The 25,136-nt window shown below is 44.8% G+C and overlaps 1 protein-coding gene across 2 annotated transcripts in view; it reads left to right on the forward strand.

Moving 5' to 3' along the window:
• Positions 1-25,136, forward strand: part of IGDCC4 (immunoglobulin superfamily DCC subclass member 4) — an 84,430-nt gene that overhangs the window by 39,173 nt on the left and 20,121 nt on the right. For both annotated transcript variants that reach the window (XM_081964587.1, XM_081964586.1), the window contains exons 5-13: positions 116-257; positions 1,056-1,189; positions 11,165-11,308; positions 15,241-15,396; positions 16,409-16,819; positions 21,534-21,698; positions 22,883-23,020; positions 23,786-23,956; positions 24,707-24,940. In XM_081964587.1, coding sequence (XP_081820713.1) covers positions 116-257; positions 1,056-1,189; positions 11,165-11,308; positions 15,241-15,396; positions 16,409-16,819; positions 21,534-21,698; positions 22,883-23,020; positions 23,786-23,956; positions 24,707-24,940 — 1,695 coding nt within the window. The remainder of the gene's footprint in view (positions 1-115; positions 258-1,055; positions 1,190-11,164; positions 11,309-15,240; positions 15,397-16,408; positions 16,820-21,533; positions 21,699-22,882; positions 23,021-23,785; positions 23,957-24,706; positions 24,941-25,136) is intronic.

A 25,136-nucleotide genomic window follows, 5' to 3' on the forward strand; every position in this document is an offset into this window, starting at 1 on the left:
TTCTTTCTTTCTTTCTTTCTTTCTTTCTTTCTTTCTTTCTTTCTTTCTTTCTTTCCTCTTTCTCTGATCTCCTGTCAATGGTTATCCCCCCCCCCCCTCACATCTCCTACCACAGCCTTGCCTCCATTTTTCCAACATCCAGAACCCTATTCTGTGCCAGAAAACGGCATGGCTCGTTTTGAGTGTCGGATCAAAGGTTTACCTGCTCCGGTCATCACTTGGCAGAAGGACGAGGAAGCTGTGCCTTCAGATCCAAGGTAAAGTATGCAGGACTCATCCCTTGCATCAAACACCACCGAGTTAGTTAAGTTGGAGCTGCTAAGTCTCACTGGTTGTGGGCTTGCAAGCTGTGGTGTGTGCCTACGCTTGATGCCTGAAAGTAGTTGTGTCAACTGACAGCTTTATCTCTGGGTTGTCAGAATGGTCCAATAGGTCTATCTATGACCAGCTCTAAGAGAGTCTTACAAGGGTGTAGAACACAGAGCAAGGAGTCTTGGTGACACAGTGGTTAGAATACAGTATCTCAGGCTAACTCTGCCCACTGCCAGGAGTCCAATCCTGACTGGCTCAAGGTTGACTCAGACTTCTGAGGTGGGTAAAATGAGGACCCAGACTGTTGGGGGCGGGGGGGCAAGATGCTGACCCTGTAAACCGTTTAGGGAGGGCTGTAAAAGCACTACGAAGCGATATACTGTATGTCTAAGTGCTATCCCTCCCTCCCTCCTTCCCAGTGGTTAGAATGCAGTATTGCAGGCTAACTCTGCCCACTGCCAGGAGTTCGACCCCAGTCAAATGTCCCAAAGGTGCTTTTTCAAGAGGCAACTGGACTTTTGGGGTTTGATTTGAAGACGTTTCGCTTCTTATCCAAGAAGCTTCTTCAGCTCTGACTGGATGGTGGGAAATGGAAGTTCTAATTTAGCCCAATGATTCTAATTTAGCGTCCAAATCTTTTATTATCTTTGCTGCTCTTTTTTGCAAACTTGCTAGGGTGTCCTTGGATTTTGATGTGATCCAGCCTAGGAATTGATCTTTCCTCTTCATCCTTGGGTTCATAGGTTCATAGTCCTTCCAAATGGTGTCCTTCAGATCACCGATGTCCAGGAAGGAGATGCTGGAGCCTACCGTTGCGTGGCAACCAATGCAGCGGGAAAACGCTACAGCCTGCATGCTCCCCTCACTCTCTTGAAAGGTACATTCCACAAATTTGGGCAGGGGTGGGGGATGAATTACGACAGGCTATCTCTAAAGTTTCTCTCTTTTCGTCTCAGATGCTTCCATCTGTTGCATGGATATAACGATCCTGGCCAAAAAAATTTGCAAGGTTTTTTGAGATACCTCACTGGTCAGATAATCTAAAGCAGGGGTGTCAAACTCGATTTCATTGAGGGCTGCATCAGGCTTGTATTTGACTTCAGGATGGGGGGGAGGGTGTTTATGGCCAAGGTGGGCGTGGCCAGCTTGACGTCACTCGTGTCAGGGGCGCCTGTGATGGCGCAAGCGCTCTGCCAGCGAAAATGAGCTCCCAAGCTATGTTTGCGGCTGCGGTGGCTTCCTGCAACCCTCTGCCAGTGAAAATGCAGAATCCACTGCACTACAGGGTGGTCCTTTGCTCTTTCCAGGCCGGTCCCGTGGGCCAGATCTAACCACCCTGCGGTCAGCATCCGGCCCCGGACTTGAGTTTGACACCCCTGTTCTAAAGCAAGAGTGAACAGCTAGCAGAGCTAGCAACAGACTCAGACAGTGAGGAGGTTGGGGAGGAACCTTGGCCAGTCCTGGAGTCTGGGGAAGGCTCTGATGAGGGCTCTGTGTCAGAGGCAGAGAGGGGGTCAGAGCCGTATGCCAGTTATCAGCTGCCTTCGGAGTCAGACATCAGTGAAGCAGACGAACAGCTGGAGCCTGTTCCCAGTGTGCGCATTTGCAGAGTTGCCAGGCGAAGGGAACAGCTAAGGAACAAGGGCCGACTTGGGAGTAAGGCCACAGGTGGATGATGAATGGCCCCTCCCAGAGGAAATAAAAGAGGAGTGAAAGGGGAGTGGAGTTTGCAGGAGACCATTAGTTCGCTTAATTGGTTCGTGACGCTCCGATCCTTGCCAGTTTTGCACATATCGGCTTGGCCAAACCAGAGAAGGTCTGTGACCGTAAATCCTCCCTTGAAAGACTTTGCTGGATGTAAATGAGCAGAATTCACAGTCAATTAATAAAAGTGAGGTTTTGTCGGGACCAGGAGTTTGCTTCATGCTCTTGAGAAGCCTCGGTCAGAACAAGATGCCAAAACCAAGATTTGGGTATAGGTAGCCCTTGAACTACAAATGGTTGTTTAATAACTGTTCAGAGTTATGACAGACTTAAGCTTCTTACAACTCGTCCTCAAAATTAAGACTTCCTCTGCCCCTTTCCTCGCCATCGCATGTTTGCCTTTCAAGCTACCATGATTTGCAATTTTACTGGTTTCCGGGGCCGTATGCAGTTTCCGGGGGGGGGGGGGATCTATTCAGAGAAGAATGGGATTCATTGAACAATCACATGATCCACTTTAAAATTGCAGTGACTTGCTTTACAATCATTGGAAGAACAGTCATAAAATCAAGGCTGGTCATGTGATGTTTCGGCTGATGACTGCAATGACTTAAAATTCTGGGCACCCTTGTTATTGTACGTTGAGAAATAGCTGTGTTTTGGCCATACATTTTAACAACAATCTTCCTAGGTGTAAATGAGGTCTTGAAAAGTTGCAGGGGTTCCCCATTTACGCTCGAAAATGCAGTAGAATTATACATGGGTTCCTGGTTTAATTTATCCTGTGTAGACGTGACATTTCATCAGAGAAACTAAGTTAGGAAGGGGAAAGACTACAATTATTGAGCCACACAGGGTTTCCCCTGAGCTGCATTTTAGGTCATTTGTTCAGTTGTGTTCACGCTTTCAACCAAGTCATAAATTTGTTTAACCATGGTTTGTGGCATGAGCCCCTGTTGATTGTGTTTATAATGTCATACTTAGCCATAAACCCTGATTTGCAAACCACAAGACAAGATTCTCCCAACATGCCGATGTAAAGCTGAAGAATTCAAATTAGGTCATATTATGGGGTGAGAAACCTGCCTGGGAAGATCTGTATCATGTCATCATCTTGAAAATGAAGCAGGTTGTTCCATTACTTCGTTTGAATCACGTTCGTGATGTTATCTGCCTCCTCCTGCCTTCCCAGAGACACCCACATTGAGGGCGGGGGGGGGGGGGGGCACATTTTCCCAATTGGAAAACTTAGATCTGGAAAAAGAATACTTAGGCTGAAAATTGGTAGAGAGTTTTTTTTTTTAATCCACTGGTAAAAATTTGTGCCAAGAAAATGACAAGAGGACCCAGACTCCTCGGTTTTCCTAAAGCATGTAATTGACAACTGCACTTTTAAACTGTCACCAAGCCCTCCGAGGGAAGTGCGTTTCTCACATTTTGCTCCCCCAGCTTCTGTGCTTCAGTGCAAAAGCAGACAGAATATGGATGAGGAGGCACATCTGTGCCCGATGAATGCTTGGTTTGGCTGCTTTTCTTGTCTGGTTGTCTTTTTAAAGTTTGGGACTACGAAAAGCAGTTGACATCTTGACATCTCCAGCAGGTGGCTAAGCTGCTTGCTGGCTTGCCTTCTTTCCAAAGCCATCAGGGGTAGCCAAGGGCAGCTGGTTGAATCTCTTTTCTGCACAAGCAGCCTTCCTGTACAAACACAGTTTAACGCACGCACACACACACAACTGCAGAGCTTGGGAGAGGTTTTCTCCAACGTGGATTTGCAGACCGATCAGAACCTTCGTTCAGGTATGATTAGATGATTAATAATTATTAGATGATGATTAGGGGCCTGGAGGTGAAGAAGAATGGTTGCAGGAATTGGGTATGTCTAATCTAGTGAAGAAAGGGATGCAGTGGCTGAGTGGCTAAGATGCTGAGCTTGTCGATTGAAAGTTCGGTGGATCGAATCCCTAGCACCACGTAATGGAGTGAGCTCCCGTTACTTGTCCCAGCTTTTGCCAACCTAGCAGTTCGAAAAAATGCAAGTAGAAAAATAGGGACCACCTTTGGTGGGAAGGTAACAGCATTCCGTGCGCCTTCGATGTTTAGTCATGCCGGCCACATGACCACAGAGACATCTTCGGACAGCGCTGGCTCTTTGGCTTTGAAACAGAGATGAGCATCGCCCCCTTGAGTTGGGAACAACTAGCACATTTGTGCGAGGGAACCTTTACCTTTAATCTAGTGAAAAGAAGAGCTAGGGGTGACATGATAGCAGTGTTCCAATATTTGAGGAGCTGCCACAAAGAAGAGGGAGTCAAGCTATTCTCCAAAGCACCTGAAGGCAAAATAAGAAGTAATGGGTAGAAACTAATCAAGGAGAGGAGCAACCTAGAACCTAGGAGAAATTTCCTGACAGTGAGAACAATTAGTGGAACCATTTGCCTTCAGAAGTTCAAGGGTGTCAAACTCGCAACCCGCAAGCCAGATATGTCATGTGCTGGCCCCACCCCCAGCCAGTTTAGCAAAGGGGGAGGAGTCCCGATATGTCACGTGACACCCCTGTGATGCTGTACATTTGACACCCCTGTTCCAGATGCTCCATTACTGGAGGCTTTTAAGAAGAGACCGGACAGCCGGAATGATATGCTTGAGCCAGGGGTTGGACTAGAACAGCGGTCACCAAACTTTTGGACCTCAGGGACCACTAAATTCATCATTTTAAATCCTGTGGACCACTAATATGACTATTTAAAAAAAAAGATAAACAGTATTTAGTGCAATGTAAAAAATGCAAATAATTTTTCTGCAGACCACCATAATTTTCTCACAGACCACCAGTGGACCACCAGTTGGTGACCGCTGGACTAGAAGACCTCTGAGGTCTCTTCCAACTCTGTTCTTCTGTTCATACAGTTCTTGGCCACAATATGCAACTTTCCTCCCACTTCCGGGTCCAACCATATCTCCCATCCAGGACTAACAAACCCGGCTGAATATTTTTCCAAGTTCATAAACCTCCCGCTGAAGGATGCCCCTGTCTTTTTAGTAAGCTGAACATCATTTTGAGCCATTGTAACAGTTGTCATGAATGAATGAATGAAATGATTCATCCAATGGAGTCTTCACCCTTACCTAACCTACGCCCTTGCCCTAGCCTTAATTTAGTTTTGGAAAAACTCCCCATGGCTCCAGAGAGTTATTGCCTGCTGTCTAGAAAAATGTGTACTGGCCTGGAAATCCTGCCCGACAACACGAAGCAGCAGGAGAAACTTCACTAATTGGAAATCAGGATTCCTAACCCAGTTTCAAAGGCTTCCCCATCAGTTTTAGGCTGAAATCCTCAGCAGTTGCTCACATTTTTCCTCCTGCAGCTGAATAACTACAGTATGTTTTGCTTGTACGATAGTTTCAAAATCAAACTTATTTTGTTAGAGTGTGGTCAGTTTATATAGAAATCGTCATTATTTATACATTTTGGAACATCACATATCAGGGTAGACTCCTATGTTTGTTCTCGTTTCCATCTACCCTTCATCCTTTTCCTTTTCTTTGTGTGTGTGTGTGTGTGTGCGTGTGTGTGTGTTTTCGTAGATTTTCACGGGTGTAGGTATGCTGGTCTTGTTGTGTTCGGGCCTTTTCCCGTGTAAGATCTTGGCAGCGTCTTGGCAACGTTTCAGCGAGGTCTCACTCGCCATATTCAGGCTGGGTTTTACGCTTAAAGCGTAGTTGGAGCTGCTGTCTTTCTATAAATCTTGGTGGGGTGTGTGTGGAGTGCTGGCTTTGTTTCAGTAAGTGGAATGATTGGTCGTGTGGTTGTATCATGATTGGTAGATTGGTGCTGATTGGTGCTGATTGGTGCTGGCTGCGTGTCCATTGTTGTTTCATGTTGTAATGGCCTGGGTGGTGGGTGGGGCTCGTTTGTTGACTAGGGCTGGTTTCCAGATGTCTGGTAGATGGGAGGTATCGTCATGTTTATTCATGTTGTGGGGGTGATACAACCACACGACCAATCATTCCACTTAGTGAAACAAAGTCAGCATGCCACCCCCACCCCCGAGATTTATAGAAAGACGGCAGCTCCGACCACCCTTTAAGCCCAAAACCCAGCCTGAAGATGGTGAGTGAGACCTCACCGAAACGTTGCCAAGACAATCTCAATGAGGTCACATTCGTCATCTTCAGGCTGGTGCCTTTGGCTTCGTGCTTGTGCGAGCAAAGCATGATCGGAGCTGCTGTTTTTCTATAAATATAGGTGTGTGTGTGTGGAATGTTGGCTTTGTTTATTTAAATGGATTGGTTGGCTGTGTTGTCACATCTTGATTGGTTGATGGAATTGATGTTTAGTGAGGGTGGTGGCTCAGTGGCTAAGATACTGAGCTTGTCGATCAGAAAGGTCAGCAGTTCGGCAGTTCGAATCCCTAGCACTGTCTAATGGAGTGAGCTCCCGTTATCTGTCCCAGCTTCTGCCAACCTAGCAGTTCGAAAGCACATAAAAATGCAAGTAGAAAAATAGAGACCACCTTTAATGGGAAGGTAATGGCATTCTGTGCACCTTTGGCATTTAGTCATGCCGGCTGCATGACCACAGAGATGTCTTCGGACAGCGCTGGCTCTTCGGCTTTGAAACAGAGATGAGCACCGCCCCCTAGAGTTGGGAATGAGCACATATGTGCAAGGGAAACATTTACCTTTTACTGTTGCTTTCGGGACCTTTCAGAGGTCTTTATAGGACCTTGGAGTATAGAATTTAAAAAAATCAGAGACTCTGCCTAATCTAGCAGAAATCCTCAAAGCTAAACTGCCTTCTCTCCTTTATAAAACCATTCTTGGAATACTTGGGAGGAAATTGGATGGTAGACAAGGCGGGATGAGTTGGAATCTATAACTCCTGAGGAGGTGGAAGGGTGTGTTCATAGGTCAGCTGTTATTAAGAACCATGCCTTTTCTGGCTTAGGAAGGCCACTTGGGAGATGACAAGGTGTATGGTTTAGGTCAGGGGTCACCAACCTTTCAGACCTCAGGGACCACTACATTCATAATTTAAAATCCTGTGGATCACTAATATGAATTAGTCATGGGAGGGGGTCCTTCAGGCATTTAGCTTGGCCTCCTTTTAGCAGAGAGAAGCACCTGGGGTCAACTCTAAGTTTGCTGTCCATTGCAGCTAGGAATCTTACAGAAGTGCTGTAAAGCACCATGAAGTGGTACCTAAGTCTTAAACGCTGTAGTGCTATAAATTTAATTCAGAAATAAAAACAGTGAGTCGAAACAGATGCTTCCAGACTCCTCCTGATACAGAAGAAGGTATTATCTCTTTAAGGGATTCAGCCAGTTCGCACCACTTTGGGAGAACTGGTAATTAAGTTTCTGAGCCGTTTGGTGAACTGGTTGTTGGAAGAAATGATTAGGGCAGAGAACCGGTTGTTAAATTATTTGAATCCCACCGTTGCTTTATTTATTTATTTATTTAATTAGATTTCTAGACCGCCCCCTCTCCCCGGAGGGACTCGGGGCGGTGTACAGGTATAAATTATAAAAAACCCATCCAAACAATAATATACATCGTTAAAATTAGATTAAATAACCCTGTACAATTTATAAAAATTAAAACTAACCCATAAAACCAATCATAAAATTTAAAAACCAAAACTGAGGTGGGAAGGCTGGAATTAGGCCAGGCCGGCTAGCTGGAACAGGTGGGTTTTAAGTTTCTGACGGAAGGAGCGGAGATCCGTAGTCATTCTAATGTCAGGGGGAAGGTCTTTAACCTAACCCTACATGGAAGGACCACATCCAGTTCCCCGGTCCTAGTTTGAGATTCCATGCCCTGCAGTGCATCGCAGCCCTATGTGGGACACATAATAATACTCACGTTGGCTCTCAGCAACCCTAGTGGGGGTCAAAGTTGTTTTAAAAGGGCTGGGTCTCCCTTGGATTCTCGCTCTCAGCATCTCAAGAGAGAAAAGAGATAAAACAACTAAGTAGGCTTGGTGCTTAGCTGTGAACTTTCTCATCCTTTTCCTGAACAGGAGCTTGACATTGTGTTGAGGCCCTCCCCCCTCCACGGCAACCCACAACCTCCCTGGGGATGGATGGATTCAGGCTTTAAGCAGCTGTTCGGGAGAGGAGAAGAGATGGGGGAAAGATCCATCTGTGATTTTTCTTCTTCTTTCCTGGTTGTTCAGAAAGCGAGAAGGCAGTTAGCAGTTGACGTGAAATGTTTTGCAAATGCTACCAGTTTGCACAGCCGTTCAAGAGAGGCAGTGTAGACGGGGCTTCGATCACATTTTGACTTTTTTTGACTCCCTGTGGACACCCAGAAAGGGGGATGGGCTTGAGGACAGCCTACTATGGCGAGATAAATTAAACACAGATTTGTATTTTATATTTTTATCCCCTATTTCATCTCGAAAGGATTTTGCAAGCACGAACCTATTTCATTAGGAACTTAAGCGGTAGAAAATTGGTTGGTGGGGAAGGAAATTTAATTAGTGGGAGGGGGGAACTGAGAATTAAATGTGCAAACAATTGTGGATTTGGAGTGCGAATGGGAGGAAGGAATCCAGCCAAGTCTTTGTTTAGTTTTTCCTCTTTTAAGAGCAAGGGACTGTTTTCATCCGCTTCGTAAGACTTATACTTTCTTTGCCTCAAAAAATATAAAAAATAAATGCTAGCCTGAAAGTTATTAATGCACATTTAAATCAAGCGAGTTGGAGGAAAAAATGGCTTAGTTGGTAAAAAGGGAGAGAAATTAATCCTGTTTTTTTTTTCTTTTTTAACAGAGAGCCACAGGTTTTTCTGTGACTTTAATACAGGGTCCTCAAACTTTTTAAGCAGGGGGCCAATTCCCGGTCCCTCAGACTGTTGGGGGGCCAGACCGACTGAGGCCTCCAGAAGACAGGCAGGGGCCGGCCGGTAGGTGGGAAAATGTAGGCAGGGCAGCCTCATGGTCCCATGTGGGCTGGATTAATAGCTTCGGTGGGCCGTATCTGGCCCACGGGCCGTAGTTTGAGGACCCCTGCTTTAATAGCTTGTCCTGACCTTGGGAGGTTTAGGCTAAAAACTCCCAAGGTGAATGAATTGAGGACAGGAGAGAACAGGAGAAGGAAAGAAATTATAGCTGAGTGTTAGGAGTATCTGCTTAAAGTAATCAAAGCTTTTTTTTTTTTTTTTACAAATTCAGAAATTGGAGAAAATGTTTTGGGTAAAGAAGACCAAGAATGGAACACACAGCATCTGGGGACAAAATTTTTCGTAGCAACCAGAGTCCAAATGGAATTCAGCATGGCTGAACTCCCAGAAGTGTAGCCCACTCTGTGAAATTTCAACTGTGAAAAAATGGGGAGATGGTGACTCAGAGGCTCAGTGGCTAAGACATTGAGCTTGTCGATCAGAAAGATCGGCCGTTCGTCTGTTCAAATCCCTAGCGCTGCATAACGGAGTGAGCTCCCGTTACTTGTCCCAGCTTCTGCCAACCTAGCAGTTCGAGAGCACATTAAAAAATGCAAGTAGAAAAATAGGTGCCACCTTTGGTGGGAAGGTAACAGTGCTCTGTCTTCAGTGTTTTGTCATGCCGGCCACATGACCACGGAGATATCTAAGGCAGCGTTGGCTCTTCGGCTTTGAAACGGAGATGAGCATCGCACCCTAGAGTCAGGAATAACTAGCATATTTGTGCGAGGCGAACCTTTAAGTTTAATAATTTCACAACATTTGAGATCATCCCTCCTTCTTATTTTTACAACCTCTTTCAACTAACTTCTTTCTTTCTTCCCATCCACTCCCTTCCATCCTTTTCATTTCTCCCTAACCTCTTCTTCCTTCCTCTTTTCTTTCCTTCTCGTTCCTCTCCTCCCTTCGTTCCCAAAGTTGAAAGCCAGAGAACTTTCACAATGGAAGGAAGCATTTGTACACAGCGTAAATACTATAAAATTGTTAGTCTGTCTAACTATTGTTGGAAGTTAGCACTCACTCCTCTCCTAGGAAAATGTTAGGAAATGTTAAAAAGGGCAGAATATTTTCCCTAAAAGGGAGGCAGAAACTCACTGCCCCCCACCTTTGTCAATGGGCCATTAAGGCCTGAGCCAGTCTATTCTACATAACAAAAATCTACCTCCTTCAGGCAGAGCCATAATAGGAATCCCAAAGCCCTTTCATTACATCATCACCCAGCAAGAGTCAACCAAGCTTGGGACTCAGGACAGCCTACAGCAGTGATGGCGAACCTATGGCACGCATGCCACAGGTGGCACGCAGAGCCATTTGTCAGGGCACGCAAGGTGCTGCCCTGTCAGCTGAGTTCACCCTTTTTTAAAGCTATTTTTCACCCTCCCCAGGCTCCAGAGGCTTTATAAGAGCCTGGGGAGGGCGAAAAGAGCCTCCCCTGCCCCCCCCGGAGGCCCTCCGGAGGCTTCATGAGCTTCCCTGAAGCCCCCGGAGTGCAAAAAACTGGCCCTATGGGCAAACCGGAAGTTCGGGAACGGACTTCCGGTTTGCTCGGAGGGTCATTTTGACTGCTTCGGAGGCTTCAGGGAAGCCTTCTGAAGGTCCCTCAAGCCTCCGGAGGGCTTCTGGGGGGGGGGCAGGGGAGGCTGTTTTCCGGGGGAGGCAGGGGAGGGCCCCCATGCTCCTACACTCCTATGTAGTGTGTGCATGCGCACTGGGCGGTCGCACATTGCATTATGGGTGTGGCACGCCTGCACACGACCCTCCTGCGCTCCCCCCACTTATGGCACACAAGCCAAAAAAGGTTCGCCATTGCTGGCCTACAGAGTTGCCCCTGCATGGCCCCATGGGAGTCTGACAACCAATCAGAATACAAGCTCAAATTCAAAAGCCCAGAGAGGACATAAAACCCAGGGACTCTCAGCATCTCTTCCCTTTTTCTCCCAGGACCTTAAACCATGTGATCCTGTCCATCATCAATAAACCTTCTTTCCAAGCAACTTCCATCAATCCAGTGTCTTTTTCCCCACTTGGAACTGAACCCAGAAGGACATTTCTTCCAACACTATCTAAGACCTTCATTCTCATGCAAACCTTGAACACTGGATTATTTCTTTTCTTTTGTTTTGCTTTGGTGAAATCACTCTGATTGAAATATGTGTATGGGGAATGGAGTGAGGGGGGGGAAAGTAAATCTCTAATTTTGTAGCCCTAGGTCCCCAACAACCAATGATGGGTGATGTAGTCATTGTCACCGCACCGGAGAATGCCACAGTGGTGATTGGAGACACTGTTGTGATGGAATGTGTTGCGTCAGCAAATCCCACACCTTTCATCTCTTGGATACGGGAAGGTAAATGAAGTTAATTATTCCTCTTCTGATGCCAAGAGGCCTTTCCAAGACTTTTTGGTCTTAAAATCTGGTTTGTTGTTATTGTTTTTTTTTTTAATTAAAGAATTTTTTTTTAATTTTAATTGAACATAAACACACAAAAAAAGAATCATCCTTCAATACATCTTGTAGAAAGCGTGTCGATTGGTTACAAATAGCTTTCGTGCATTTCTTCCATAGTTGTTACTTGTAGTTAATCATAGATTATACATTTTAAATCAAAAATCTTTATATATCTTACCATCAATATATCACAATTCTCATTTGACTACAGTTATTTGAACGTGCTTCTGCCTGAACTTATTCATACTTAAAAACACAACCACATAATGGCACTTGTTAGCTATTTCAAAAGTCCTCCAATAATATTGCACTTTTATGACATATTCTGAGTAAAAAATCAATTAATAAAGTTTCTAAACTCCCCCCCCCCCGCTGTTTAGAATATTATATCCAAGTTGCTTTTACCAATACCAGAGCATGTATATATTATTAAACAATATCCATTAACATTTCCTTGTTGTTATTATAATTAGCTAAAAGTAAGATCTGGTTGTTGTTATTGCTGTTGTTGTTTTAAATAGACATTGCTAAATTCTAAATGCAATGTTTATTCTAAAAAAAACCTAAGAAAGTCCAGTTGCCTCCTGGGGAAAAAAATAACACCTTGGGACAACCGTGATCTGGGATGACTCAGAATCCCTAAAGACTTTTAGATATGCGATTTGGGATGGTGATCCTTCGAATGGTATGGAGGTACGAACAGATTTCCAGAAAAAAAATTCAGACTACAGGAACCATTACCACGACTCCGGTGACCCTGAGGACACAAGATAAACCTCCAAGTGCTTCAAAGACCCTCTAAAAGGATGAAAATGACCAGCTGTCTGCAAGGAATATAAATCCTTCTATTCCCCTCCATCTAGTCAGAGCTGCAGAAGCTTCTTGGATGAGAAGCAAAACGTCTTCAAAGAAAAAAACCAGAAAGTCCAGTTGCCTCTTGAAAAAAAGCACCTGTGCGACATTTTAAGAAATGTGATAATCTGCAGTTGAATATGGAATAACTGGAGCGGGGCTACTAAATCGAGCTTGCCAATGAAAGTTAAAAACAGACAAAGCACGAGATTGGTTTGCCGCGTTTGATCTGTGAAAGATACCGAATTCTAGTTTCTGGGTGTCTTTTGATCTACATTAGTCAAGGCTGATCTCAAATGATCCCCCAGCTTCAAAGGTCAGGGGGTGAAGGCTGAATCTTTGCGCATATCTGCTGGGAAATCTGACACATGTGTTAGTACTCTGCAGAAATACCTCCTTGGTTATGTTTAGGATTAAGAGCCGTGATGCAGATCACAGAAACAACTTTAATGTTAAAGTTGTTTCTGTGATGTTAACTTTAAGGGTTTGAGCACCGAAGCAGAAGCAGAACAGTCTCTGGTGGTGCAGTGGTTAGAATGCGGTACTGCAGGCTGTTCTGCTACCTGCTGGCTGCCTGCAATTTGGCAGTTCGAACCTCAACAGGTTCAAGGTTGGCTCAGCTTTCCATCCTTCTGAGGTGGGTAAAATGAGGACCCAGATGGTTGGGGGGGGGGCAATAGGCTGACTCTGTAAACCGCTTAGGGAGGGCTGTAAAGCTCTATGAAGCAGCATATAAGTCTTAAGTGCTATTGCAATTGCAGATTAACTCTGCCCACTGCCAGGAGTTTGATCCTGACTGGCTCCAGATTGACTCAGCCTTCCATCCTTCCGAGGTGGGTAAAATGAGGACCCAGATGGTTGGGGGCAATAGGCTGACTCTGTAAACCGCTTAGAGAGGGCTGTAAAGCACTGTGGTAAGTGCTATTGCTATTGTTTTATAAAAATCTGCCATTTTTCCGTTATAGTGGCCCAGATCTAACATTAGGCCGTTCACCAAGCTGAAAATGATTGATTGTCTGACCAATAACTCCAACAATGAAAATTAAAATTTGTACTTTTGCTGAATAGAACAGGCATAGGCAATGAATAAAGATACCTGGCACAGATGACAGTAATAATAAGAATAACATAATTAATTAATTGGCTAAAAGTCTATGAGTTTTGGCACCCTGGTCTGAAATGTTGTGAGATTTTGGCATTAACGCTTGAAAGGCAGCAAAGTTTAGATAAGTAAGTACAGGGAGTCCTTGACTTACCACCACAACGGAGCCCAAAATTTCTGTTGCTAAGCAAGACAGTTGTTAACTGATTTTTGCTCCAATTTAGGACCTTTCTTGCAATGGTTGTTTTGAGAATCACTGCAGTTGTTAAGTGAGTCTGACTTCCCCATTGACTTTGCTGGTCAAAAGGTCGCAAAAAAGGATCACATGGCCCCAAGACACAGCAACGGTCATAAATATGAACCAGCGGCCAAGCGTCCGAATTTTGATCATGACCATGGGGTGTGAAAAACAGTCATAGGTCATTCTTTTCGGTGCCATTGTAACTTTGGGTGGAGAAGATTTATGTAGTGCCGAAAGAGTTCAAACATAATACACAAGAATCTTGTCACCTATGTGAGATATTCTAAATTTTGAATAAATTTATATTATGGCATTTCACTACATCATCCTAAATCCATCCAGTAGTAATACATCTTTATAAAATTGTCTAGCATATTTCACTTCCATATTTTTTGGTCTAACCATTGATAAGATAAGTCCCATGTTTTATAAAGTTGTTTATCTTTGATTACAAAACTTTTGTGCATCCTCTCCATAGTCCTCATAAATTATATAAAATCTCATATTATCAATCTAGTATATATGTATACATTATTATCATTGTTAATCATTTATTTGACCATAACTATTATTGCTTCATTTTATGAAAAATCTCACATAAAATGAAGTAATAATAGTTATAGTCAAATAAATGTTTAACAATGATAATAATTGTATGCATCAACAGAGGGAGAGAATCAAGATCACGTGAAGGGTTAATACCACTTTATAAGGCCTTGGTAAGGCCACACTTGGAATCCTGCATTCAGTTCTGGTCGCCACAATGTAAAAAAGATGTGGAGACTCTAGAAAGAGTGCAGAGAAGAGCAACCAAGATGATTAGGGGACTGGAGACTAAAACATATGAAGAACGGTTGCAGGAACTGGGTATGTTTAGCTTAAGAGAAAGAAGGATTAGGGGAGACATGATAGCAGTCTTCCAATATCTCAGGGGTTGCCACAAAGAAGAGGGAGTCAAACTATTCTCCAAGGCACCTGAGGGCAGAACAAGAAGCAATGGATGGAAACTAATCAAGGAGAGAAGCAACTTAGAACTGAGGAGAAACTTCCTGACAGTTCGAACAACTAAGCAGTGGAACAGCTTGCCTCCAGAAGTTGTGATGCCCCAACACTGGAAGTCTTTAAGAAGATGTTGGATAGCCATCTGTCTGAAACGGTATAGGGTTTCCTGCCTAGGCAGGGGGTTGGACTAGAAGACCTCCAAGGTCCCTTCCAACTCTACTATTGTATTGTATTGTATTGTATTGTATGCATATACTGTATATCAGATTGATAATACGAAATTCTATATAAATTGTAAGTGAAGACTATGGTGAGGATGCATAAAAGTTTTGTAACCAATCGACACACTGTATGAAACTGGAAGATGGTTTTATGTTTGTCTGTGCTTGTTTGTTTAAAAATTTAAAAAAATTATAAAAAGAAGAATATTGTCACCTAAAATTCAACACTAAATTGGCACCAGAAAGGAGTCAATGAAATTCAGGAGGAGTTGGACTTCAAGTGCTTTTGGAAACTCAATGACTCTAAACTGATGACTTGCTTAATTCTGCCACCCAGCCACCAGCTCTGCATGTTTTTCTCCTATACTTGGTACTCCACATAGAGATGTGATGCTCTGCTTTTTCTTTAAAGATGGGAATCCGATTTCTACGGATGTGATTGTGTTAGGACGGACCAACCTCGTGATCCTTTCCGTTCAGCTTCATCATGCAGGAGTCTATGTATGCCGGGCCAACAAACCCCAAACCAGGCAATTTGTAACAGCTGCAGCTGAGCTCCGAGTCCTTGGTGAGAACACAAAACACAACGTTTCTGTGCAGCTGCTAAGTTGGGTTTTTTATTTTGTTGGGCCTTCACAAGGAGGATCGGTTGTTTGCAAACAGTCCTGCCAGAGCAGATTTGTTCTTTCACTGACTCAAGATCTTTCAAGATTTCCCAAATATGGGAAAGTGGAAGAAGTATGCTCCGTCCCATATTTGGGTAGACCAGGTAGAAAAAACACTTAATCTCTTCCCTGGAATAGCTGACAAAGCAAGGAGAACCTGTGGCTTAGAGGTTAATACATTTACCTAATATGCAAGCAGCCTGGGTTTGAATCCCAGAAGGGTGTGGCTAGCTGACGAGAGCTAAATAGCTTGAAATAGATCTATACTAGTCTGCCTTTATTTCTTTGTAGGTAAATATAAATTCAACACAAGAGTTTGGTACATTCCAACAACTCTCTGCCAAACTAATTTTTATTAATACTTTGACTGATGAAGTTACTTGGATGAGTAACGAAACATCTCGGATTAACACACTTTGACCCAGTTGCCCTGAGTTAACCCAGCAACAGTATTCTCAAAGCTTTTGATTTTAGTTTCCTTTTTTAGGTGGCCAAGCTTGTGTGAACTCGCCTCTTGAGTTGGTTTATGTGTACGTGTCCCTGGAAAAGGAGGGGATTCATTTAACGGAGAAGTGGGTTGTGTGAACTTAGGCAGTGTGTCCGTCTACGCTTCTCGCCAATTGCCCTGCTTTCATCCATCTTCATAAATGGCTTCACACATCCCCTTTTGTTCCCTCCTCAACCACTGTGCTCAGAGGTGGTATTGACTTACCTTCCCTACCGGTTCGCAAATGTGAGTGCGCGAGTACACACAGCCAAACACATGCACTTTTGGCAAAAAAAGGGCCTAAGTGGGATGCCATAGAGCTGGGGCAAGTGGGCGGGGGCCAACCATGGTTTCTGCTACCGGTTCGAACCCGTAGAATGCCACATCTGGCCATGCTCATTTGGTGCATTTTTTTTTCAATCCCTTAGCTCCTCCTACAATCGCCCAGGCACCTGAAACCATTTCTCGCACCCGGGCCAGCACCGCCAGATTTGTGTGCAAAGCAGAAGGAGAGCCACTGCCCGCCGTACACTGGATGAGGAACGGAAAGCTGTTACTGTCTAAAGGACGGGTTAAAATCCAGGGCAGCGGTACCCTCGTGATCAACCAGATCGGCTTGGACGACGCGGGCTATTACCAGTGCGTGGCTGAAAATCACCTTGGCATGGCCTGTGCTACGGCCAGGCTAGAGGTCATCGTGCGGGAAGGCCTGCCCAGCGCTCCGAAGGGAGTGTCAGCGAGTTCTCTCTCCAGCACCACCGTCTTGGTTTCCTGGGAAAGGCCAGAGTTCAACAGTGAGCAGATTATTGGATTCTCTCTTCATTACCAAAAAGCCTTCGGTGCGTTTCTGGTATCCTAAAGATATGCTCTTTGGGCTAATCCTAATGCAAGAAAATAGGGGCGCATTAGATTTGTATAATAGGAGTGGCGCGGTGGCCTAGAGGTGGAGCTCTCACCTCACAATCAGGAGGCTGTGAGTTCGATCCTAGGTAGAGGCAGATATTTCTCTCTCTGGGCACGATGAGAATACATCTGCTGAACACAACTCCGCACTGGTGACAGGAAAGGCATCGGGCCAGTAAAGACTCTGCTAGCTCCATTCAGTTGCACAGACTCCACCCCGCAAGGGATTAAGGGGTCATTAAAAGATGATGATGATGATGATGATGATGATGATGATGATGATGATGATGATGATTAGATTTGTATAATAATCTTGTAGGACAAGAAGGAACGGGTGGAAACTAATCAAGGAGAGAGAGCCAACCTAGAACTAAGGAGACATTTCCTGACAGAGAGAACAATTAACTAGTGATTCCTCCACTGGCTTGCCTCCTCCAGAGGTTGTGGGTGCTTCATCACTGAAGGTTTCCAATATGGAAACCATTTGTTAGGAATGGTGTAGGGTCTCCTGCTTGATCAGGGGGTTGGATTAGAAGACCTCCAAGGTCCCTTCCTATTCTTTTCTTCCGTATTCTATATGATGAAAACTATTATGTAAAAGAGTTATCAGGCCCCCAGATTGGAAAGAGAACTGGAAAGTGGAGGTTTACAATTAAAAACTCAAGCAAATTATTTGAGCAGAGGGTTGGACTAGAAGACCTCCAATGTCCCTTCCAACTCTATCATTCTGTTCGTATGCTATCAGAATGAGCTTCTCAGATCAGTTGCCCTCCTTGTAGACTTTCTGCATCTAGTTGGCAACTAGGAAAACAGAACATTGGATCATATTTTGGCTTAGGCTGATCCACCTTAAGGCTTATTCTCAAGTTCCCCTTATCTCCTCTGTTCTGAATGATGACCTTTAATAAGCATTTATGAGTTCCACAATGTTTGCTAAGCTTCTTCACTAGGGAGGATGCTTCAAAAAGGCAGTCTTTAAAGTCATTACTAGGGGTTGGAAACCATACATGTTTCAACAAAGGAGATCCAGGATTCCAAGCACTTAGCTGTTTGTGAATTGAATGGATTGATTGGGTGCATTGGTGGTGAACAGCTTTTAAGGCACTTATTCATCCAAAGTAGAGAGTAACTTTAATCAAAGAAGGAGACAGCTTGAAAGGGACAGAACTGAGTAGTTATGGGCCTTTTGAAGGATTTGTGGGAGGGTGATAAAACATGGAAAGCAAGGCAGTTGGCTTTGTGGTGGATCCATTTTCATATGAGGGGGGGGGGGGAGAAATGGACAGTGAGGAAGAGTTGCTAGTGATGCCAACATCTTGCTGACGTTTTATTTATTTATTTATTTATTAGTTTGTCAAGCATGTACAAGATAGCAGGTATAAGTATGAAGATGGACATGAACGAAGGAAATGAGTACAAATAAATGGGGACAGTAGGACAGGGAAAGTAGGTACGTTGGTGTGCTTATGCACATCCCCTTTACGGACCTCTTAGGAATGGGTTGAGGTCAACAGTAGACAGTTTGAGGTTGAAGCTGTGGGGGTTTGAGGATGTAACAACGGAGTCAGGTAGAGCATTCCAGGCATTGACCACTCTGTTGCTGAAGTCATATTTTCTGCAATCAAGTTTGGAGCTGTTTACCTTGAGTTTGTATCAATTGTTTGCCCTTGTATTATTGAGGTTGAAGCTGAAGTAGTCATTGATAGGTAGGATGTTGTAGCAGACAATTTTGTAGGCTACGTTTAGGATTTTGGTGTTCTGGAGACTTGGGAGGCAAGTGGATAGTAGCAACCACTGCGTGTTCTCTATCATTCTTTTTTTAAAAAAACCTCTGTAATTATTATTTTATTAGTATCAACCAGGAAATCAGATGTTCAATATTCTCCTGAGATTATACATAAGCAAATGCAAAATTGAAGTTAGAATCTTAAAAGTCAACATTGTATAACAAAACAATACTCCATCAAAAAAAAAGTGGGTAAAATTCTCAATCATTCTTAGTGTCTTGCTAACGTGTCTACCTTTTGTAGACATAACACAGGTAGTCCTCAACTTATGGCCACAATTAAGCCCAAAATCGAAGTGGCTAAGTGAGAATGTTGCCCTATTTTATGACATTTCTTGCCACCTTTGTTAAGTGAATCACTGCAGACGCTAAATTAGTAACAGGGTTATTAAGGGAATCTGATTTCCTTATCGATGTTGCTCGTCAGAAGGTCACAAAAGGGGATCACATGACCCTGAGACATGTCATAAATGTGAGTCAGGTGTCAAGCATCCGAATGAAAATCACACAACCATGGGGATGCTGCAACGGTCATAAGTGTGAAAAATGGTCGTAAGTCACCTTTTTCAGGGCCGTTGCAACTTCGGACGGTCACTAAGTGAACCGTTGTAAGTCAAGGACAGCCTGCAGTTGCCTTTCTACACAGAAACACAATTTATTGATCGACGAATGGGGCGCGATGCCTGATTAATTTACAACACAACATACGTACTCACAAAAGGCCCGGATATGTTAATTAATCGCTCAGCAGCAGATTTGTTGAAGGTTTCTTACACTGTTGATGCAAATTACTCAGCTTTTAATCAGACTTGTAATTCATACATTGGTTAATTATTACAACACAGTAAAATGAAGGTGGGGATCCAGACCGAATGAGTTGAATTAAGTGTTCGGTGAAAATAATAAAGATATATGCGCTCTTATTAAAATTACTGTTGGAAGTTAGAAGCTCTAGTCCAAACGCGGAAGGTTGATCTTCCTGGCTTTGCTAAATCTATTTCCTTGCCAGAGTAAGGAACGATTTTCCATCTTCTGGATGAGTGGAAATGGTCTATCACCCCTTGAGGTGATCAGAGGGGAGGGGGTAATGAAAGTGTTGCCTTAATTTTCCAATTAGCACCCTGCCTTTTTAATATCTTCAGCTGCGGAGATGAGTTAGTGCTACCGTATGTTTTTGGCTGGTTGCTTCTCCCCACTTCTTCTGAAATGCAAGATGGAAATCCTGTTCCATTCCTGGCATGGAGACCTCTCTAAGCAGGAGAGCTTTGAAAGGTTTTATCAACATAACTCATAGAGACCTAGGCAGAAGGAATGTGATTTTTAAACGGTCAAAGGAGAGTGTTAGATTGTCAAGATTAAAGCCCCACAGCTTTTTTCGTACATGATGTTTGTTGTTGTTAGTTGCGAATTCATGTCCGACCCATCTCCACCCCATGGACAACGTTCCTCCCGGCCTTCCTGTCCTCTACCATCCTCTGGAGTCCATTGAAGCTCACACCTGCTGCTTCGGTGACTCCATCCAGCCACCTCCTTCTCTGTCATCCCCTTCTTCTTTTGTCCTCAATCGTTCCCAGCATTAGGCTCTTCACCAGGGAGTCCTTCCTTCCAGGGGTGGGTTGCTGCGTGCATTGCTGCCGGGTCGCTTTGCTCGCGCATGTGCCAGATGCGCATTGCACATGCATGCACAGTTGCCTGTAAATTGTTCTGCACATGCACAGAACATGAAAAAATGACCGAAAAACAAGCTGGCAATGGCAGCGGTTACCAGGGAACCGGTTCAGGGGTGTGGCCAGCCTGCCGTCCCTACCGGTTTGATGACCCAGTCCCAATTTCCACTACCAGTTTGTCCAAACTGGTGTGAACTGGTAGCAACCCACCTCTGCTTCCTTCCTCTTCAGGATCTGGCCTTCTAAAGAGCAGTCAGGGTTGATCTCCTCTAGGACTGACCGGTTGGATGGCCTTGCAGCCCAACCCTCTGGAATGACCTCCCCCCCCCCCCGATATTAGAACTACCACCGACCTCCGCTCCTTCCGACAGAAGCTTAAGACCCACCTGTTCCAATTAGCTGGCTTAACTGATTTATAGTCCCATTTTAACCTCCTGGCAAACATCTTATTGGGTAGTTTTTAAGGGTATTTTAATGTATTTTAATGTTTATTTGTATTTTAATTTAAATATTGTACAGTCCACATCCTACCTCCTCCTTTTACCTATTTGTATATTTAAGTATACCCATATTTTGTATTTATACTGTTTTAATATGACTGTACACCGCCCCGAGTCCTGTTTAGGAAAGGGTGCGGTTTATAAATTAAAGATTATTATTATTATTATTATTATTATTATTATTATTATTATTATTATTATTATTATTATTATCATCATCATCATCATCATCACAGGAGTCTTCCCCAGCACCAGAGTCCAAAGGCCTCCATTCTTTGGCGCTCAGCCTTTCTTATGGTCCATCCTTCACAGCCATCCATGGCAACTGGGAAAACCACAGCCTTGACTATGCACACTTTTGTTGGCAGGGTGATGTCTCTGCTTTTTAGTATGCTGTCTAAATTTGCCATCGCTTTCCTCCCCAGGAGCAAGCCTCTTTTAATTTCTTGGCTGTAGTCCCCATCTGCGGTGATTGTACATGATCCCCTTCATAAAATGATGGGGCTTCAGTTGCAGAGTTGTGGCTATTATCTTTACATTTTTAAACCCCCCCCCCATTAAAAAAAGAAACCCCCAGGGTGAAAATTGTTCAGGGCTTTTTTATAAGCATCTCACAAGCAATTAGTTTAAAGAAAGAACAAAACTTTCTTCTTCTTTCTTCTTTTTTCTGTCTGACAGCGTTGTGTACCTTCTCTAGGTGCTGACAACGTGGAATACCAGTTTGCGGTGAATAACGACACCACTGAGTTTTCGGTGAAAGACTTGGAGCCCAACACCAATTATATCTTCTACGTGGTGGCCTACTCCCAGCTTGGAGCTAGCCGGACCTCCTCATCCATAAATGTGCAGACCCTGGAAGATGGTTGGTAGCGTAGAAACTGAGAAGATCTGCTCTGGGGCCACCTAAAACTGGGGGTGTAAATAATTGAGGGTTTACCTGGTCGGGATGTGACAAGTTTCCATGAGGTGCCTAACTAGGCTGAAATGGGACTAGGCAGGGGTGGGGTTGAAAAATGTTAGTAACCGGTTCTCTACCCAACTGCTGGGGGCATGGCCATGGGGGTGTGGCCATGGGGGCGTGGCCTAGTTGGCTTCCTGCACCACAGTGACGGGGGGCGTTTTTGCTCTTCTTGGACTCCGGAGGCTTTCCTTGAGCAGAAGGCGAAAACGGCTTCCCCCGGGCCCATTTTCAGATATCAGTAGGCCTGTTTTTTGCCCTCCCAGAGCCTCCGCACAGGTCCTGCACTTACTTGACATCATGAACGGGCTGCGTGGAGACTCCTGGGAGGGGAGGGTCAGGGTGGGCATGGCCAGCCAGTCCTTGTAACTACCGGTTCAGCGAACCAGATTATAATTAACATCCGGTTCGCCCGAACTGGTCTGAACCAGCTGAATCCCACCCCTGGTGTTAAGTGGTTTGTTGTTGGAAAAACTGAGTGAATTATTTATTTATTAGACTTATTTGCCACCCATCTCAGCTAGAGGCACCTCTGGGTAGTTTATACACATTAAAAACCAAAGTCCCAAAGGTGCTTTTTCAAAAGGCAACTGGACTTCATTTTTCCTTGGAGCTGTTTTGCTTCTCATCTAAGAAGCTTCTTCAGTTCTGACTGGATGGTGGAAGATGGAAGGGTTTCTATTAAGTGCAAGAATCCTTCCATCCTCCACCATTGCGTCAGGAGCTGAAGAAGCTTCTTGGGTGAGAAGCGAAACCTCTTCAAGACAAAACAAAGAAAGCCCAGTTGCCTTTTGAAAAAGCAGCTTTGGGACAACCATGACCTGGATGACTGAGAATCTCCAAAGACCTGCCCAAAAATGTAACAAAATGTGGAATGGACATGATAGAGAACCAGTTGTGTCATCTAACTAGTGCAGGCAAGGAAAGTATCCAGAATGCCTTAAACTCCCAGAGAAATTAGTCTAACCGGGGAACATATCCCTGGAGAGACAGTCCTCCAAGTTGAAAGATATCTTCTCGAGCAGAACAGCTGTAAATCTGACGGTCCTTTTTGAGGTGGCATGATCTCTTTTACTGCTCGCTTCCAGTTCCTGGTGGAGCCCCTCAGATTTCCCTGTCCAGCATAACTCCGACTGACATCAAGGCGACATGGCAGCCTCCCCCTTCAGAACTGAGCAACGGAAAGATCGTCAAGTACAAAATTGAGTATGCTTCTCTCAAGGAAGGTGAGAAAGAGGAGGCCTGAGGGCCTTATAATGTGAAGGTTATTGACACTCTAGAACCGTGATGGCGAACCTATTCCACACGTGCCAGAGGTGGCAAGCAGAGCCCTCGTTTTGGGCACACTCACCGTCATCAGCTGCTCTCCTGGTTCCTGGCACCTGGCAAACCAGACAGCCAGCTGGTCTTCGTGGGTGCCAGATTGCCAGAAAATGGTTGGAAAACAACCTGAAAATGGCCTGGAAAATGGGCAAAAAAGAGGCTGTTTTCCGGCCCATTTTTGGACTATTTTGGGGATATTTTTCAGGCTGTTTTCTGGCCATTTTTCAACCAAAACAGCCTGGAAACGGCCAAAAAAACCGGGGCCAAAACAGGCATGCACACGCCATCCAGATGGTCCTTGATCTGGCTCGCGGGGCCTTCCTGGAAACAACAAGGAACCAGCCTGCGGTGCCTCTGCCAGCGAAAACGGAGCTCGGTAGGGCCATGTGTGGCCCTCCCGAGCTCCATTTTCACTGGCTGAGGGTTGTAGGAGACCATTGTAGCCAAAAATGGAGCTCAGGAGTCCTTTTTCGCTGACAGAGTGCTCAGGCACCATAGGCGCCCCCGACACAAGTGATGTTGCGCTGGCTACATCCACCCTGACCCCTGAGGTCAAACCCAACCCTGATGTGGCCAGTGGCCCTCAATGAAATCGAGTTTGACACCCCTGATCGATTTGATTTTTTTGGTTACGGAAATAAACGTTGGGCTCTTTTTCCCCTTCGCAGACCTTATTTCGTCAACGGAGCTCAGTGGAAATGAAACCCAGCTGGTGCTTTACGGGTTACAGCCAAACAAAATCTACAAAGTTCGGATTACGGCAAGCACCAGCGCGGGCTATGGAGCTCCATCGGAATGGACTCAGCACCGCACTCCAGATCGGGACAACCAAACCCATGGTGAGAAGCCTCTTGGTTTTACCTCAGAATCCTTCCACGTTTGACCCAGGTCATCTTCCATGTCAAAATGGCGGGCGCATCCAGGTCATCAAAGCCCACCTTTTGATCACACTCTGCCCAATCATATCTGCCATTTTGGCATCATGGATGGCCCTTATGGAGGCCTCTGGTGCGGCTACGGGTAGTCCTCCACTTATGACCATAATCGAGCCCAAAATTGTGAAGGGAAACATTGGTTAATTTAGTTTTGCCTCATTTTAGTTTTGTCTCATTTTAGTTTTGCCTCATTTGTTAATTTAGTTTTGCCTCATTTCTTGCCACCGTTGTTAAGTGAATCACTGCAGCCGATCAGTTAGCATCCCGGTTGTTAAGCAAACCCGGCTTCCCCCTTTGACTTGGCTTGCCAGAAGGTCACCAAAGGGGAATCGCGTGAACCCAGGACACGGCGACCGTCATAGAACTGAATCAGCTGCCAAGCATCTGAATTTTGATCATGTGATCGTGGAGAGGCCGCAACTGCGAAAAATGGTCATAACTCCCTTTTTTTCAGTGCGGTTGTAACATTGAACAGTCACTAAATGAACTGCGGTACTAGGACTACCTGTAAGGTAATTCAGATTGATTTATAGCTAGAGGCAAATTGGAGACGGCAAGGATGGGGAAAAGTTAATGGAGATGTAGATGAATTTGAGACTAACTTGGTCAGTTGGGCCGTGTCCCATGACTCCCCTATTGTCCCTTTTTTCCTAGTTCTCTTTGCCCCAACTGAGTTGATGGTCCAGGCCAAAATGGACTCGCTGTTGATCAGTTGGCAGCCTCCACCCAACCACGGACAAATCTCAGGCTACAAGCTGTATTATCGAGAAATCCCCTCTGAGGAGTCCAGCATGGAGACCCCTTCGGAAGGCCCAGGGAAGAGTCTTCGGGACGTTGGACCCATAAAACTGAAGAAGAAAGTGAAGCAACACGAACTGAGACATCTAGGTAAGCTTCCTGGAAGGATGCTCTACTAGGGTGGATGGAGCATTCACTGAAAACAGGGATCCAAATGAACTGGTCGTTTTCGGATTGATCTGTTTTGGTCCGTTGATGGGGAGAAGAGAGAGAGAGACAGAGACAGAGGCAGAGAGACGGAGAGAGGGGGGGGAGAGAGAGAGGCAGATAGATAGACATAGATAGA

This window comes from Natrix helvetica (assembly GCF_964273705.1).
Source record: "Natrix helvetica genome assembly, chromosome: 12".
Classification (NCBI taxonomy): Eukaryota; Metazoa; Chordata; class Lepidosauria; order Squamata; family Natricidae; genus Natrix; species Natrix helvetica.